This window comes from Catharus ustulatus, chromosome 20 (assembly GCF_009819885.2).
Source record: "Catharus ustulatus isolate bCatUst1 chromosome 20, bCatUst1.pri.v2, whole genome shotgun sequence".
NCBI classification, from domain to species: Eukaryota; Metazoa; Chordata; class Aves; order Passeriformes; family Turdidae; genus Catharus; species Catharus ustulatus.
Window position 1 is genome coordinate 8,184,590 of NC_046240.1, and position 15,182 is coordinate 8,199,771.

At 47.4% G+C, this 15,182-nt stretch overlaps 1 protein-coding gene across 1 annotated transcript; it reads right to left on the reverse strand.

Moving 5' to 3' along the window:
* Positions 1-238: 238 nt before the first annotated feature.
* CRLF3 (cytokine receptor like factor 3) lies at positions 239-14,706 on the reverse strand. The gene is made up of 8 exons (XM_033076900.2): positions 14,553-14,706; positions 11,947-12,154; positions 10,098-10,185; positions 9,474-9,651; positions 8,200-8,422; positions 6,424-6,556; positions 3,446-3,558; positions 239-3,217 (listed from the first exon to the last, which is right to left on the reverse strand). The coding sequence occupies exons 1-8, from the start codon at positions 14,679-14,681 to the stop codon at positions 2,964-2,966; spliced, it is 1,326 nt and encodes a 441-aa protein (XP_032932791.1). The 5' UTR covers positions 14,682-14,706; the 3' UTR covers positions 239-2,963.
* Between the last annotated feature and the right edge of the window lie 476 nt (positions 14,707-15,182).

Consider the following 15,182-nt stretch of genomic DNA (forward strand, 5'->3'; position numbering starts at 1 on the left):
GAAGGGAAAAATATTTTTGTAAGAGAGATTAGTTTTAAAGGTAAGTGCACAGGTGGGAAACCTGGAAATAAATAGTTTGGGGCTTTGGAGGGACAGAAGATTAAATAAATGGGAAAAATAAATGGGGAGAAGCGCCTGAAGATGCCTGCAGTGCTCTAGAAAACATTTTCTTATATTGTTAGTATGCTGTGGTGCTCAGCTTTATGCCCCAATAAATAATTTTCTAGACCATACACAGTTGAGGGAATAAAACTTTTATTTAAAAAAAATCAAATTTCTCTTGACACATAAGTCTTAGTTGAGGTAAGTGAATGTACTAGCTTAGGAAAACAACTTTCAGGATTGGGTTTCATAAGCCATTAACACTCTGTTGCTTGCAGGGCTCCAAGAGCTAGAGGTGCAAATTGTACAGGAAGTGTCAAGTTTTCCATCCAGCTGAACTCTGCTGCGGAAGAACAGAATTTGCACCTTTTAGTTCAAGCCTCTTCCGCTTCTTTGCATCCTTTGTTCCTTTAGTGCTCGGGTCTCTTGCCCTGAGACTCTTCACTCCTCTCCTGTTCACAAGGTGCAGCTCCAAGAGGTGGCTGAAAGTACCTCATTTGCAATTTGGACAGCGAGGCTTGTGCCAAGTTCAAATAAAAACCAAAACCACCCCAATAACAACAACAGAACCAAATTGCCCAGGTTCAACACACAGCTAAAGCCTGAAGGCACAAAAACTCTTGCCCTCCCCAGCTCTCCAGGGCAGCAGTAGGGGCCTCTCATGGCCCTTCACAGTCATCTTCAGCTGCTTTTATGTATTTTGAACAACCTGACACGACATTGCCACCTCTGGAAGTACCTGAATTCAAGGTTTAAGCTTTATTTTCTAATATGTAACTAAATATCCTGCAGAATGTACAGTCTGACCAGCCCCTCCAAAAACAGATGAAAAGGTACCTGACCCATTGGTACCTCAGAAGTGTGGATATTCACAATTTTAGTTTCCATATGGTAAAAGTACTGAGTTACAACTAGTACCTGATACCTGAAGTGTGTGAGTACAACTCCCAGCACTACTACACAGAGCAAGATTTAAGTCAGCTGCTCTCTAGACTGCCAGCCCAACCCTCTGAGCAGGACTGACACTTCCACCTGCTGAACCTTTTTATAAAAGTACTGAAAACACTCTTCACAGAGAATTGAAGTAACGCTGAAAGCACAGGATAAGCCAGTATTCTCTTTTTCCCTAACACTGAACTAGTGAAGCTTGAAAAACTAAGAGTACTGCAGGTCCTTTGTTGCTAACAGTGGATGAGCTGACCTGCAGCAGTTCAGTCTTTCTCACTTCATGTCTTCCAGCCAATTCCACCCTAACTCTGCCTTGTGCAGGTTCTTTGCACTCATCTAAATCCACACACAGTTTTTTTCCTCTTGTAAATTGGTTGGTATAAATACAACAGCCATTCTTGTCTGAAATTCTTTACCCCTGCTACAGTTGCTTGGGGAAGAATCCAGGCAGGATGGCTGATCTTTTTGTACTGACAGTGTGAGTATGGGCAATGCTAATTAATTGTAAAATAAGCTTTTGTGCTTTATATGGTAGCATAGAGGACTAATGTAGCACATTGCCACTGAAGGAAAGGCAGTATGATTGTCTAGGCTTTATAAAAATAGTGCTATTCTAACATGATAAAATATATTTAATTTTAATTGAACTTGAGGTAAGATGCCCCTTAGTGAGTGTTACTTCTAAATATTCTTTAAATCCAGTAGCATTGCAATCTTTTAATCAGGAATAGGCTCTCTTTGAGACTGAGCTTATCCATCTTAGTTGTTCCTTAGAGAAAAAAATGTGTAACTTTATGTAACTTCTGAATTCCAAGTAATTTAATTCACACTATTATTTATCCCACCCTACTCTGTGGAGGAGACAGCTTAATTACCACCCTCTCTTCAATTCTGACTGTCCCAGATTAAATCTGCAGGCAGGGTCTGCCTGAAGCCCACCCAAAGCCCACCTTCCTTACTGCAGGTGGAGCCCCAGCAGCAGCTGCTCTGTCTGCAGTGCCTGGGCCACACACCTGCACTGACTGCCCCGTGTCCCCAGGCAGAATTTGGGATTGCCAGGAATCCTGCACAGCACAATTGTGTTGTCAGACAGTAAGAGAAGGCTGTCTCTGAGTGTTAGAAGGGCTCTGAGGAATCACAGCTGCCAATCCACAGCTTGAGCTCAGGTACCAAATCACTGAGACTTGCTCTGATAGAGGCTCTGTGTGAATTGTAACCAGGGAAGACATTCAGAGAGGCTCAGGATAATATCCTGCTCTGGCAGTCATGCATAGTCCATGTAAGCATCACCATGCAGCTATTCTAGAAAACACATTCCAAATGACAACACAGAAAACAGTTCAAGAAGTATCAAAGTAAGGCACTTAAGTGAGACAGTAACAGACAGGCTGGCTCAGAGTCCCTGCTGCAGGATGAACAGTACCATGCGTGGAGGAAGCAGCTCCTCAGACTCCTAAGGCAGCATCATGCACAAGGAAGCACAGCAGGACCTGGCTGCTCTAAATACTGTGCTCTGAGTGGTACAAATACAACTTTGGTCCATTACCACCCCTAAGATACTTGTTTCACAGAGCAGCAGCTTTAAGCAAAGTTAATTCTACACAACATGCGTACCCTGAGACGAGTACAATGAAATACTGACAAAAATCAAGTCTAGAGGAAAAAAGGGAAAGGGCTGATGGACTGCTTAAATTAATTTGCCTACACAAATGCTTGTTTCTAGCTTTTTCCAGAGTAACAAATCCAATGTTTCACAATTACTGTTTAAATTAATCCAGTATGAAGTACAATATAGTGGAGTTCAAGTACTATAAAGAGTTTGGGGTTTGTTACCAGATTGTTGTCAAACAGCTGGAAACTCAGCTTTTAACATTACACTTTACAGCAAGAACAAAAAATCCCTTTACTCCCTGCTAAAAAACCAAAACCTTCCAGCCTGGGTATGAAAATGAACATCCAAAATACAAAGAGCCACAGCACTGATCAAGTACCCAGTCAAAGACCACTTCTCTGTTGTTAGAGCTGATGGTCACTCGAAGCTTGAAGTTTCCTCCCTCGTTGCTGCAGGGTCCCAACTGCACAACTTCCATGTCAAAGGTCACAGTCGAGCCAGAAGTAACAGCAGGCAACTGGTTTGTCATCTCTTTTCCATTTACAAATACTGCCCCTGAAAGAGTCAGCAGATCTAACAATATTCCTCATTTTCTGTACATACTAACATGCAAGACCACAAGGGAAATAGGGAAGTAACCCTGGTTACTGCGAGCAGGAAGAGATCTGTGATCTCACCAAAGATTTTTACCTACACATACATGAAAGTTGCTCCTATGTACTGCAGGGAACTAAAGAGCCAGTGGCTGTGGGTTTGGGGAAGGAATGCTGTGCTCAGACTCACCATTAGTGCTGATGCACACGGCTTTGTCCCGCTGCAGCGAGTCGTCGCCGTTGCGCTGCTCCACGCACACCCCCAGGCTGTCCCGGCGGTCTGGCTGTCCCACGGTCTCAATTCTAACGGGGAGAAAGTTCAGTTAAAACCTGAAGCTGTAAATCAAAACCCACCATGAAATCCAGACCGTCACTCCAGACCCCTGTACCAAAATTACTCTATTAACCTGTACAAAACATGAAGCAAACCTTTGCTTCCTGCAAACTTCCAGTGCTATTTAATACAATTCTCCACTATCACAGCTTAGAAATGACCTTTTGAAATTATTTCCAGTTGTGTGAAGCAGACAATATGCTCAGCTATACCACACTACTAGTCAGCATCATGTATTATGGCAAGACAGCTGTAGTTTCAGCAGGGATTTAATAAGCATGACTCAAACAGGTTTTTTGGACCCTGGCATGTTCTGCTGTACTGAGATGAGGATGGGGTGTTGCTTTGGGGAAGTGTTTGGTTTGAGCTTTTGTAATAAATTAGCTTGGTGCAAACCAAGCAATGCCTAGAAGAGCATTTACATGTCTGGCTTCTGCTCAGCTGTGTTTAGCGTTTTGGTCTGGGGAAAGGATCTCTGAAGAAAATGCAAACAAGTTGTGCAAATGACCAGGGACTCGGTTCCCTCTGGGCCCCAGCAGGGGAGTGAGCCTGCACAGTTCATACACTGAAGGGCTGTTCTGGACTTGAGTCTTTTCTCTCATACTGCCACCTCTGAAAAGTGCTAAATCCTACTTTACAGAGAGCCTCAGTGACTCAGGAAATTCAGGTGGTGTTTTCTATAAAGTAAAGCAGTTGTTATTTTCTTTGCAGCTTGAGAGAAAGAAGAGACTGATCCATGGTTGTTGGCAAACAAAGGAAAACTTCTGCAAAACTTTTAAGAACCAGCAATTAGAGGGGGCAGTGGACTGGCACACAATGGGTTAACTCTTTAGAGGCAAAGATAAAATTGGAACCATGTTTTACTTTTGCACTCCATTAGGTTTTTCAGCCTCCTGGGAATGCCACTAAGCAATAGCCTTGCACTGTAAGGCGAAGGGAAAATTATTATTTGATTCTCCAAGCAGCTTTTACTTTGGAAGGGATCTATGTTTTCCCAAAGCAACTCTAAAGGAGATTTCAAATTCATTTTGGTGCACAACAAAAATGCTGCACAACAAAACCTTGTCTCTGCCACTGCAGCCCAGACCCTGAACCTGGTCAGCCACCAGCAGTGTCCCTTTGCCTCAGGGCACACAGAGGTCCAGCCAAGGGGCACCCCAGGCACTGCCTCAGCATCAGCTTCAGCAGAGCTGTGCTGTGCTCCTGACAAAGCCAGTGACCACCACAGGGCATGTGCTGGGTGAGCCCTGGGGCTCCCCACAGCAAACAAAGCTTTAGAGAGATGAAGAGCAGGGCACTGTGGGGAAATGTTCCCTTCCCTAAGGGCAGCTCCCTCGAGGCTGCAAGGGAACAGGAAGAGACTTGACCTAAAGCAGAGATGTTTTCCTATGGCTTGGCCAAATGCTCCACTTCAGGACAACTGCCACAGATTATCTTTAAAATGTAGATACAAAGCACAGTGTTTATCACAGCTTCAGTGCTCACTGACAAGCTGTGCCTGGGTCCTGAACACAGAGCTGCTTGTGAATAATAACTTGTGTTCCAACAGCAGGAGGAAGTCAAGCACAAACACTACATCTCCCAGCTCAGGAAAATCTCTCACACTTCCAAACAAGAAGCTACTCTTGCACCTTGGAGGAGGAACAAAACCGGTTTTTGAGGTTTTTGAGGTTTGTGACACTGATCTCAAGATTGGTGTCACAACAGTTCTTGTGGACATGTGCTTGTTTGAACCCTGCCATCCTGAAACAATCTCCTCTTGGAGAGAAGTCCATAACCAAAATGTGAAGCAAAACATTTTCATATGGTCCCAATAAAAATGGTAAAAAGTGCTGGACTGAGAGAACCAAGGGAAACCTCAAGGTTCTGCCTTTAATTTCACAGCATTGCTGAGCCAAGAGAAGCTAAATCTAGCAATAGATTTCAAATGAAAGCTTTAGATCTTTTCATGCATCTCAGACAGGGAAACTGATACATCCTCACATTACAACTATCTAGAGTTACCATAATACATTATCAGGAAGGGATAAATGAAACACCATGGAATAAGTCACAAAAGTATCATGAACAGACCTTTTTAATTGGCTTTGGGGGCTGCCTGCTGTACAGCAAGTAGTTTTCTTTAACCAGGGGAAAGATGAAACAAAGCTTCAGAGTCTCTGAGGTCTGTAATCACAACTGACATATCCACAAGGACATTCCTCATACCCTGTTAAACAGCATCATCTCAAGGATAGGATGACAGGCAGCAAAGCTGCCAAGGTTTTTAACCATGTTCTGTGTCAGATGGAAAGCTTGAATTCACAAGATCCCTTCTCCACTCTGGATCTTCTAATGCCCGTTTCAAGCAGTAGTCTGAGCAGCACTAATTATCTCAGATGTTAAAGGCAGTTGCCAGACTGTCATCCCAACAGCACATCAGTGTTTTCATGTCCAAAGTCTTCAGAGCCAGTGAATAGTCTGGGAAGGAAAGCACCCCTGACCCAAGGTTAAAAGGAACTAGAGGCAAAGCTCCACTGACTTCAGCCAGTAACAGCTGCTACAAAACATCAGGAAGTTCAACATTCCACAGATCTGCTCAGCATGAGCTATATTTTACCATCCCTCAGGAGTTCACTCACCTCTCTTTTATATAAGTGCAGGTCCTACAAAAACATCAGGTGTTTTCCTACAAAGCCAGGAAGCAGAACTAAAGGAAGGTCAGATGTCACACAGAGACACCACCTTGACTGGAGCTGAGCTGGTTTGGAACTCAAACACGACTCAGGTTTACAATTCAGATGTGATGGCTCACAGGGGATGCACCAGACACCAGCCACACAAAAAGGACTTGCCTGAATGTTAATGTTTGTCCACAGAAATAAGTAGGAGCTTTGGAGTAGAGCACACCACACGACTGGGAATCATTCCTCAGCGCTATGTTTCTTCGGCTGCTCAGGCTGTAACCCTCCAGACCAGTTGTCCATTCTTCAAAGAAAACAAACAAACAAAAAAAGCAAGAAAATTGTGAACCTTGATTTGATCCTGTCTGTGCAAAATCAAGCCAGTCCCAATGTCTATTCATGACATAGCTTAAGCTATGTTAAGAACAGGGGCTGTTTTTGCCTTTTTCTTAGGAGAGATTTGTTTTTCAAATAAATTACAATTACAATAAGTATTTTCCAGCTCAGAGTTCACCAGGAGTTCACTCTTTGCTGCAATCCCTGCCAAGTCTTTCTGTAAGAAAAGGAAAGCCTTCATTACCCACTGTGCTTAGACATTTGTAAGTGAAGAGAAAATTTAAGTTTTCCTCTCTCCAAGATAAGAGCTTATTATGAGCTGCAGGTCATTAAAAATGCTTATGCAGTGGTGAGGGAGAAGAAAAAACAATGCTTTTCTTCTCCCTCATGTGCTTTCCAAAGCAGTGAGCCACGTGTGAAAGGTTCTCTGAGTGTCCCTCAGCCAAGGAAGCCAGGAATGAATTGCAGGACGGAGAGACAGCTCGTCACACGTCACATCCTCCCCAAAGGCAGGGACACCCCCAGCACACAGGGACACCCCCAGAGCACACAAGCTCCATGTAGGCAGGGACATCCCCAGAGTACACAGGCTCCATGCAGGCAGGGACACCCCCAGCACACAGGGACACCCCGAGAGCACACAGGATCTATGAGATAGGGACATCCCCAGAGCACACAGACTCCCCACAGGCAGGGACACCCCCAGAGCACAGAGGCTCCATGCAGATAGGGACACCCCCAGCACACAGGATCTATGAGATAGGGACATCCCCAGAGCACACAGGCTCCATGCAGGCAGGGATACTTCCAGCACACAGGCTCCATGCAGGCACAGACAACCCCAGAGGACACAGGGACACCCCCAGCACACAGGCTCCATGCACACAGGGACACCCCCAGAGCACACAGGCTCCATGCAGATAGGGACATCCCCAGAGCACACAGGCTCCATGCAGGCAGGGACACCCCCAGAGTACACAGGCACCATGCACAGCAGCCCCCAGCACACAGGTTCCATGCACACAGACACCCCCAGCACACAGGGACACCTCCAGAGCACACAGGCTCCATGCAGACACAGACACCCCCAGAGTACACAGGCTCCATGCACGCAGGGACACCCCCAGCACACAGGCTCCATGCACAGCAGCCCCACAGCACACAGGATCTATGAGATAGGGACATCCCCAGAGCACACAGGCTCCATGCAGGCACAGACTCCCCCAGCACAGAGGCTCCATGCACATAGGGACATCCCCAGCACACAGGCTCCATGCACACAGGGACACCCCCAGAGCACACAGGCTCCATGCACTGCAGCCCCCCAGCACACAGGATCTATGAGATAGGGACACCACCAGAGCACAGAGGCTCCATGCAGGCACAGACACCCCCAGAGCACACAGGCTCCATGCAGTGCAGCCCCCCAGCACACAAGACCTATGAGATAGGGACACCACCAGAGCACAGAGGCTCCATGCAGGCACAGACACCCCCAGAGCACACAGGCTCCATGCAGTGCAGCCCCCTAGCACACAGGCTCCAGGCAGTGCAGCCCCCCAGCACAGAGGCTCCATGCAGTGCAGCCCCAGGCAGGGAGGGGGGCAGTACCGTGGGGCACCAGCGAGGTGCGGCCGCTCTGGGGGACGCTCCAGGGGCTCCACTCCTGCCGCCCGTCCCCGCGGGCGCACACCCGGAACTGGTAATCCACGTTGGGGTCGATGTGCAGCACCATGAACTCTGTCTCTGAGCCCACGTACACATCCTCAAAGTGGCTGGCAGAGCTCTTGCGGTACTGCAGCCGGTAGTCCTGGGGTATGAAATCCTCATCCACCTGCAGAAACATTCACTGGTTCAAAAACGACCCCTCCGGCTCCCCTTTCCCCTCTGAAGGGGCACAGCAGGGCAGCACTGCAGCCGATCAGACTCACAAGGTACTTCAGAGCAGAAAATGTGCCTTGTAGAAAGTAACATCAGTGTCTGAACCAACAAAAAGATGTATCAGAATTATTTTATTACAGTTAGAAAATATCTACGGAAGAAACATTTAACAGAAGGTTGTTCATTCTAGCAGAGATATAAAAAAATCCTTCAGCCAAAAGCTGAAAACAACTCTGCAAAAGAAATTCTGTGCCAGTTTTTAACAGCAAGGGAAAATTAGTGTTGTTCTTCATAAACTGTTCCAGGGGATGATTTCCAGTTCTTTGATATCTCTGACTCAAAATATATTTACACACACACCCCCTCAAAAAACCCCCTCCATTATCCCCCAGGCACAACCAAACTCAAGGAACTCCTGCATAGCACAGAAAATCACACCCCACGTGAGAGCAGGGTCTATGGTTTAACAACCTGAGTCCACATCCTCTACAAGTGAGGGGTGGCCAACAACGATTGGCTGTTGCTAGAACAAAAAAGGTTTGTTTGATGCTGCCAAGGAGCACAGAGCTGTCCAACAACAACTCAACCACATCAGACCACAGCAGTGGTTTACTCAAAAATAGTTTTTGTGTGTTGAAGAGAAAGGCTACTGGACTAGAGAATATAATAATATTTTCTTTTTCTACCCACTGCATCTCCCTAGGAACACAAATGTGTTAAGGGGTAAAGGCGTAACAGAGCAGTCCAGCCTTATCCTGGGTCTGCTAAAGCAAGTGTCACTGCAGGCAGACACAAACCCCAGCACCAACCACAAACCATCACTGGACTACACTGTTTTTAAATGCCACCATTACTGTAAAAACCTCTTCTCAAGTTTTTAACTCCACACTGGAGTGGACAAGTCCTTGGAAGGCAGTAGAGAATTCAGATAGAATGTGGATTGTTTGGGTTCTTTTAGAGAAAACTCAAGTCTAAAGGACTTTGACACAGGATATTTTACCTACCTTACACCATCGGACTAAAATACCTCCAGGCTTTTCCACAAACTCCTCCAGCTGTACAGGTGGGCGGGATGCCACAGTTCCATGTCTGAATATTTGATTTTTCAATATAGTAAGGAGGCAGTCATCCAGCTGGGCAGATAAACAAGGCACATCAACCAAGGAGGGCACTTCTGGTAAGCTGAGAAAGGAAAGTTTGCTGTAATGAGAGGGGCCAGCTTCTACAAATTCATATTTCATCCATACACTCGAATCTGTGCAGATTTGCAAAGAGAGAACAGCTGCAGAAATTGGCAGGTGCACTCCAAACTTAAAAGACTCAGAAAATACTGTTTTTCAGCCCTAACCAGACTGTCTATCAGCAACACAGGCTGTTCTACAAGGAGTGGCCTCATCCTTCACAAATAAACAGCCTAAATTTCCACAGAACATACGAAGGGTGAAACCTCCCTCCATTCTGTGAGTGCCAGCCCCAATGAAAGTCTGTGAAACAAACAGGACAGCAGCACCTCAAATGAATCTTTTCAGGCAATGGAGCAGAAAACTTTTGTTTCAAAGCACAAAAGATCCCCTACAAAGAAGGGCACATGTACTACTGCCTCATAATTTAGAATTTTGGTGTCTTACCTATCTAGCTGAATATGTAAAGCTTTTTTTGTAAAGTTGCAAAGTTTCTCATTCTGTTGTCCCACATCTCCATCGACTGCACTCTCTCCTGCAACCAAACAGTAAAAATATTCCTAATGAGACAACATCCACAGAAGGCATTCTTTGCTTCAAAGAATAACCAGTTCTGACATGAACAACCAATTAAATGTGAAGCACTCTCAGCACTTTCTCTAGTCTTAGCTAGAAAATGCAATTACAGGTAAAAATATAAAGCCTATCTAGCAACTTTTGAAGCTCTCAAAGCTACCTGCAGACACACCCATAACAGATGTAATAATTTGCCTCAGGTCTCAGACAGGAGCAGAACTGGGGTCAGATGTTAAAAATCTGGATTAATTCCTTTCTCCACCAGCTTTAAATGAAGAAAAGCAAAGCACCTTCATTGATCAGAAAATAAAAAAGCAAGCTCTTAAAAGCAACAGATAATTTCAATAATTGCTCTGTTTGCTACAATCAAAATGGTACTACTGTCACAAAGAAGAAATAATCCATGCATTGTAGTGTGGAGATAAATACAAATATTTTCCTGAGCTTTCCATATAAAGTAGCATCCCACACTTCATCTTACAGAGACACACACTCCAGTCTCCTGTCTGCTGACTTTAGGGTAATTTACAACTTCAGCAAGCTCAGTCCTTTTCCAAGTGGAAGATTACACACATTACAAATCTCTGAAGGAAAGCACATCATAATTGGCAGCAGGAGATTTAATAACCAGGGAGGTTTAACTCCTTTCTGCCTCAGCTGCAGCATGTGCTCACCCTGCCCACAGCACTGGGTGATGGATCCTGCTCACAGCACCCAGGGAATGGGAACTGCAGCCACTCAGCTTCTCATGAAATCCCATAGAATTTCACACAAAAAACTTCTGCCACAACCTTGATTTAGTAACCAGAGACTTAAAATAAAAACGAGGTGAATACCAGCTGTCCCAGAGTGGTGGTGATAAGAAAAAACCCAATAAAATGAATCTAAACACTGTCACTGCTCCTGTGAGCGGGAGGCACTGAGCTCCCAAGGCAGCACAAAGCTCAGGGCTGAGGAGGAATTGGGAGCTTTCCCACCCCTGGGACACAGCTCAATGTGCTTCAGCTCCCAGAGCTGAGCTCATGCTGAAAGAAAGTTAAAGTTGAGACATGAGAACAATGCAAGGAAACTGCCAACACACTCATGGCTCAGACATGCTCCCAGTAGGTTCCCCAGCCTGGGGAAAACAGGCAAGAGTGACATTCCTTTCAGTCGAGGTATTTAGCATCAGCAGGGTATAGTCTGGCCCTCACAGTAATATTCCACGTGTCCATTTTTGTCTGCCTCATCTTCAAACTTTTTAGATACATTTTCCCCATACAGTTTTATTCCTCATGATCCCCACCAACAGCAAACATAATTACACTCAGTAGGACAATGTGTTTATTTCAGCAAGACAGACATCATTTGCTCCACCAAAACAGACACTTTGTTATAGTGGTACCCACAACATATTTTATTTCAAAGCAGCCTGATATTCTTTTTTGTCTAGCCTGGAGAGGTAGAGAATGTCTCTGCAGTGAAATAATTCTCAAAGAGGTACTTCCTGCCCTTCAGGAGAGGCTACCCTGACATGTGTACACCCTAGGATTGAAGTGTTGAAATACACATTTGTGGGAGATAACAATGATCAGCTCTTCACTACATCTACACAACTCTTTTTAGTTTCAGCTAAGTCCAAAATGAGCCAAACACACTGATAATCATGGGAATATCCCAGACTTTTGACAGAACCACACTGGAAGGCAGAGCTAAGACTCAGCACCAGGTCCTGCCTCACCTTCCCGGAGCAGATCATCGGCGGTGCTGACTCCGTGCTCTATCAGCTTCTGGCACTCATCCAGGGGCTTGATGCTCTCTTGCTCTATGACATCCACCTCCTGCAGCAGGGACATCAGTCGCTCATCCAGTAGCTTTTTTAGGGTCCCTTTCAAATCGCTAAAATGCTGCTCGAGCACATCTCTGGTCAATGTTGCACTGTCTTTGATCTGGATTCAGGTAACAGGAAAGAAGGATTCAGGATAAAGGCAAAGGCCACACACATCTTTTATTTTTCTGAAGGATCTCATCCATGTTTGCTGGAGAAGAGCTGCAAGTGAAGTCTGCTTTAAAAAATGACCACTAGCAGTTAACAAATTAGTGAAGTCATTTTTAGTACGTGTACAGCAGGGAGGGAGGCAAAGAAACCAGCCTGGATGAGGGGAAGAGCATATTAACTAAGCAAAATACAACTTGGATTATGGGTGCTTCAATCAAGGAATTATTCTTGGCAGAAAAATCCAAATGCTCTGCAGATCTCCTCCCTGCTGCCCCTCAAAAAACCCCCACTGTTGTAATCTTAGTCAAAAACCACTCTGCATCTTTGCAAACAAAAAACTATCAGACTTTTAGAAGATTATCTAGGAGCACTTTTCCAAGCCTTAGCACTTTACTGGATTTTTAAAATCCTCATAAAACTGCTTTCTTTTCAATTTTGTTCCAACAGCCACCCTTGGTGACAGACAGTGTGAACAGCAAGTCTGTTTTGATTCCGGAAGAACCTGACCACAGAAGGTTCTACAAGTGCTCATTAAAATGCCTGCAAACTTGCTGAATCTGGCTTATATGGAGGAAAACATACTTAAACATCCCTGAGCTAAAGATGCAAAAGTCAGAAGTAAACATCTCCCTGTGAACAACTTTTCTAAGTCACACACACAAAAGTGCTGCAACACGCTCACAGCCTTACGTGTAATTTCTAGATCTTTAGAAGTACAGACAACCAACACAGGAAGTTCTCTGGTTAGGCAAAATAAATTTCCTTTTCAACAAATATTCACGAAGCTCTGCAGCTGCTACACAGCTCTGTTTCCCTTTTCTTGTAATTTCAATGCTTGAGGAAAAAAAAAGGAAGTATTTAGTTTTGTGAAGGGGTGGGGCAAAGGAAGGCAGAACACTCACTTCTCCAAGCTCTTAACTCCATTACAGGCAGATACAAATTCAGCAGCTCAGCCCCAGGATTGGACACTGCTCATCATGCAAAAGAGGAAATGCAAGTCCCTGAACACAGAGCTGTGTGAGGTTTGTGGAAAATCATGTCCCATTGGTCCAAAGGAAAAGGATACAACGTAAGCGATCACATCAGTCCTATCACATCAGCCAACCAGCCCTGAAATAATAAAGCTGCTACTATATGAACCCCAGTCTAGCACACTTTGGGAACACAGGCAACTCTTGGATTGCACAAAACAGCAAGTGGTCCTGAAGATGGAAAGAGAGAAAACAGAAATATGCACACAGCAAAGACATTGCCCCCGAGAGGAAAAGGAAAGGCGAGCTAACTACACACTCACTGCACAGAGGCACACGGGCTGCTCTCACTGCACTTGGAATTGCCAAGCAACACTTTGGGATGACAAGGTTTGGATGAAAGACAGCTGTGAACAATTAATTTTCTTAAGCAGCCTGTGTTTTCAATGCTGACTAATTAAATGCCCAGCGATCATCTATCCACACTGGGAGCAGGACACTCACACAGCAGATTTGCAGCAGGATCTGCTTCAGAAAAACCAACAGCTCACCACAGAAACACTCGCTAAGTTTGGTTTTGTTCGGGTTTTTATTTACTCCGTGCAGAGCTGAATCAAAGACAGTAAAGCAGTCTGCAAACCCCTGGGCTGAGAGGCTCCTGAGCAGAGTCAGAGCCAGCCCCGAGCAGAGCCAGCCCCGAGCAGAGCCAGCCCCGCACCGCGGCTCTCCCTGCCCACACCCGCCTATCTCCTCCCGCATCTCCCGGCGGGTGGGTCACAGTCCCAGCGGGAACTCTGCCCTGGCTCCACGGCACAGCTGCGGACAAACCAGCTCACCTGGAATGCTGGCAGCCCTCCTGCCTGACCCACCGAGTACGTGACCCAGGCCCTGCGGTGCATGGGGACACCAGCCTCCAGCACAGCACCCAGACCAGTAGCTAGCTGATGTGAGGATGGGAATGACATCCCTATTAAATCAGGCTTAACATCCCAGCTACTTTGGAAAACGCAGTTCTTTAAGATATTAATTCTTGCCTGGGAAGGCTCCCTCTGGTCCCAGAAAATGAGGCTCAGCTCATTAACAAACTTCAGCTGGCATCCCACACGTCGCACATCTGCCCATTCCCACGCCACAGCCGGTCCCGGGGCTCTCCGTCCTCCACCCTCCCACACCTGAGCCTCATCCCGGCTCTCCCGGCGGACAGGAACCGTGGACAAACACCGGGCCCCGGAGAGGAGCGGCTGCCCCAGAGGGGTCCCCGGTGCCGGTCACCCCCACCGGGCACCGGGCAGGCACAGCCCGGGCAGGGCTCCGGCCTCTCCTCCCGGGGCAGCTCCGGAGAGCCCCGTCCCGTCCCGTCCCGTCCCAATTCCTCACCTGCTCCCGCGCCTGGTGCAGCCCCCGCAGCCGCTGCTGCAGCTCCCGCCGGTAGCTCCGCGCCGCCTCGATGCTCTCCCGAGCCTCCTGCAAGAGGAGCCGCACCTCGGCCTCGGCGGCGGCCTCCATGGGCAGCCGCGGCGGCAGCGAGGCGGCGTTGGGGCGGGGCGGGCGGACCTCGGTCCCGGAAGGGCCGCGCATCCGCGGGGCGGGGCGGGACGGGGCGGGAAGCGCGGCGGGAGCGGGAGGCGGCCCCGGGGCACGGACCGGCGGCTGTGACGTCAGCTGCTCATGACGCCATCAGCGGGCAGAGCACGCGCTAGCAGCGTGACGTCACGGCCGCGGCGCGAAAACCCGACTGACAGCCGTGAAGGCGGGAGAGGGAGCGGGAGGGGGCGTGGCCTCGGAGGAGAAGGGGCGGGGTGACCGCGCGCTTGTCGCCTCGTGTCACGTGACCGGGACAACAGGCGACCATTGGGCAGCACGCGCGGGTCACGTGGGAGCGGCCCGAGGCCCCGCCCCCCGCCTTCCGCGCGGAGGATCCGAATCTGGTCCCGCGCGCGCTTTTACCGCCCGCCCGGCGCGCGCGCCCGTCAGGCGGCGCCATCGGGGCCATGGCGGCGGCGCGCG

Excerpts from the sequence above, each read along its gene's own strand:
- CRLF3 (XM_033076900.2), bottom strand. The coding sequence starts at position 14,681 with ATGGAGGCCGCCGCCGAGGCCGAGGTGCGGCTCCTCTTGCAGGAGGCT. Across the intron at positions 10,186-11,946 it reads CGATGATCTGCTCCGGGAAG|GAGAGAGTGCAGTCGATGGA; the intron begins GTGAGGCAGGAC and ends GTTTGGTTGCAG. Across the intron at positions 9,652-10,097 it reads TTACATATTCAGCTAGATAG|CTTACCAGAAGTGCCCTCCT; the intron begins GTAAGACACCAA and ends TTCCTTTCTCAG.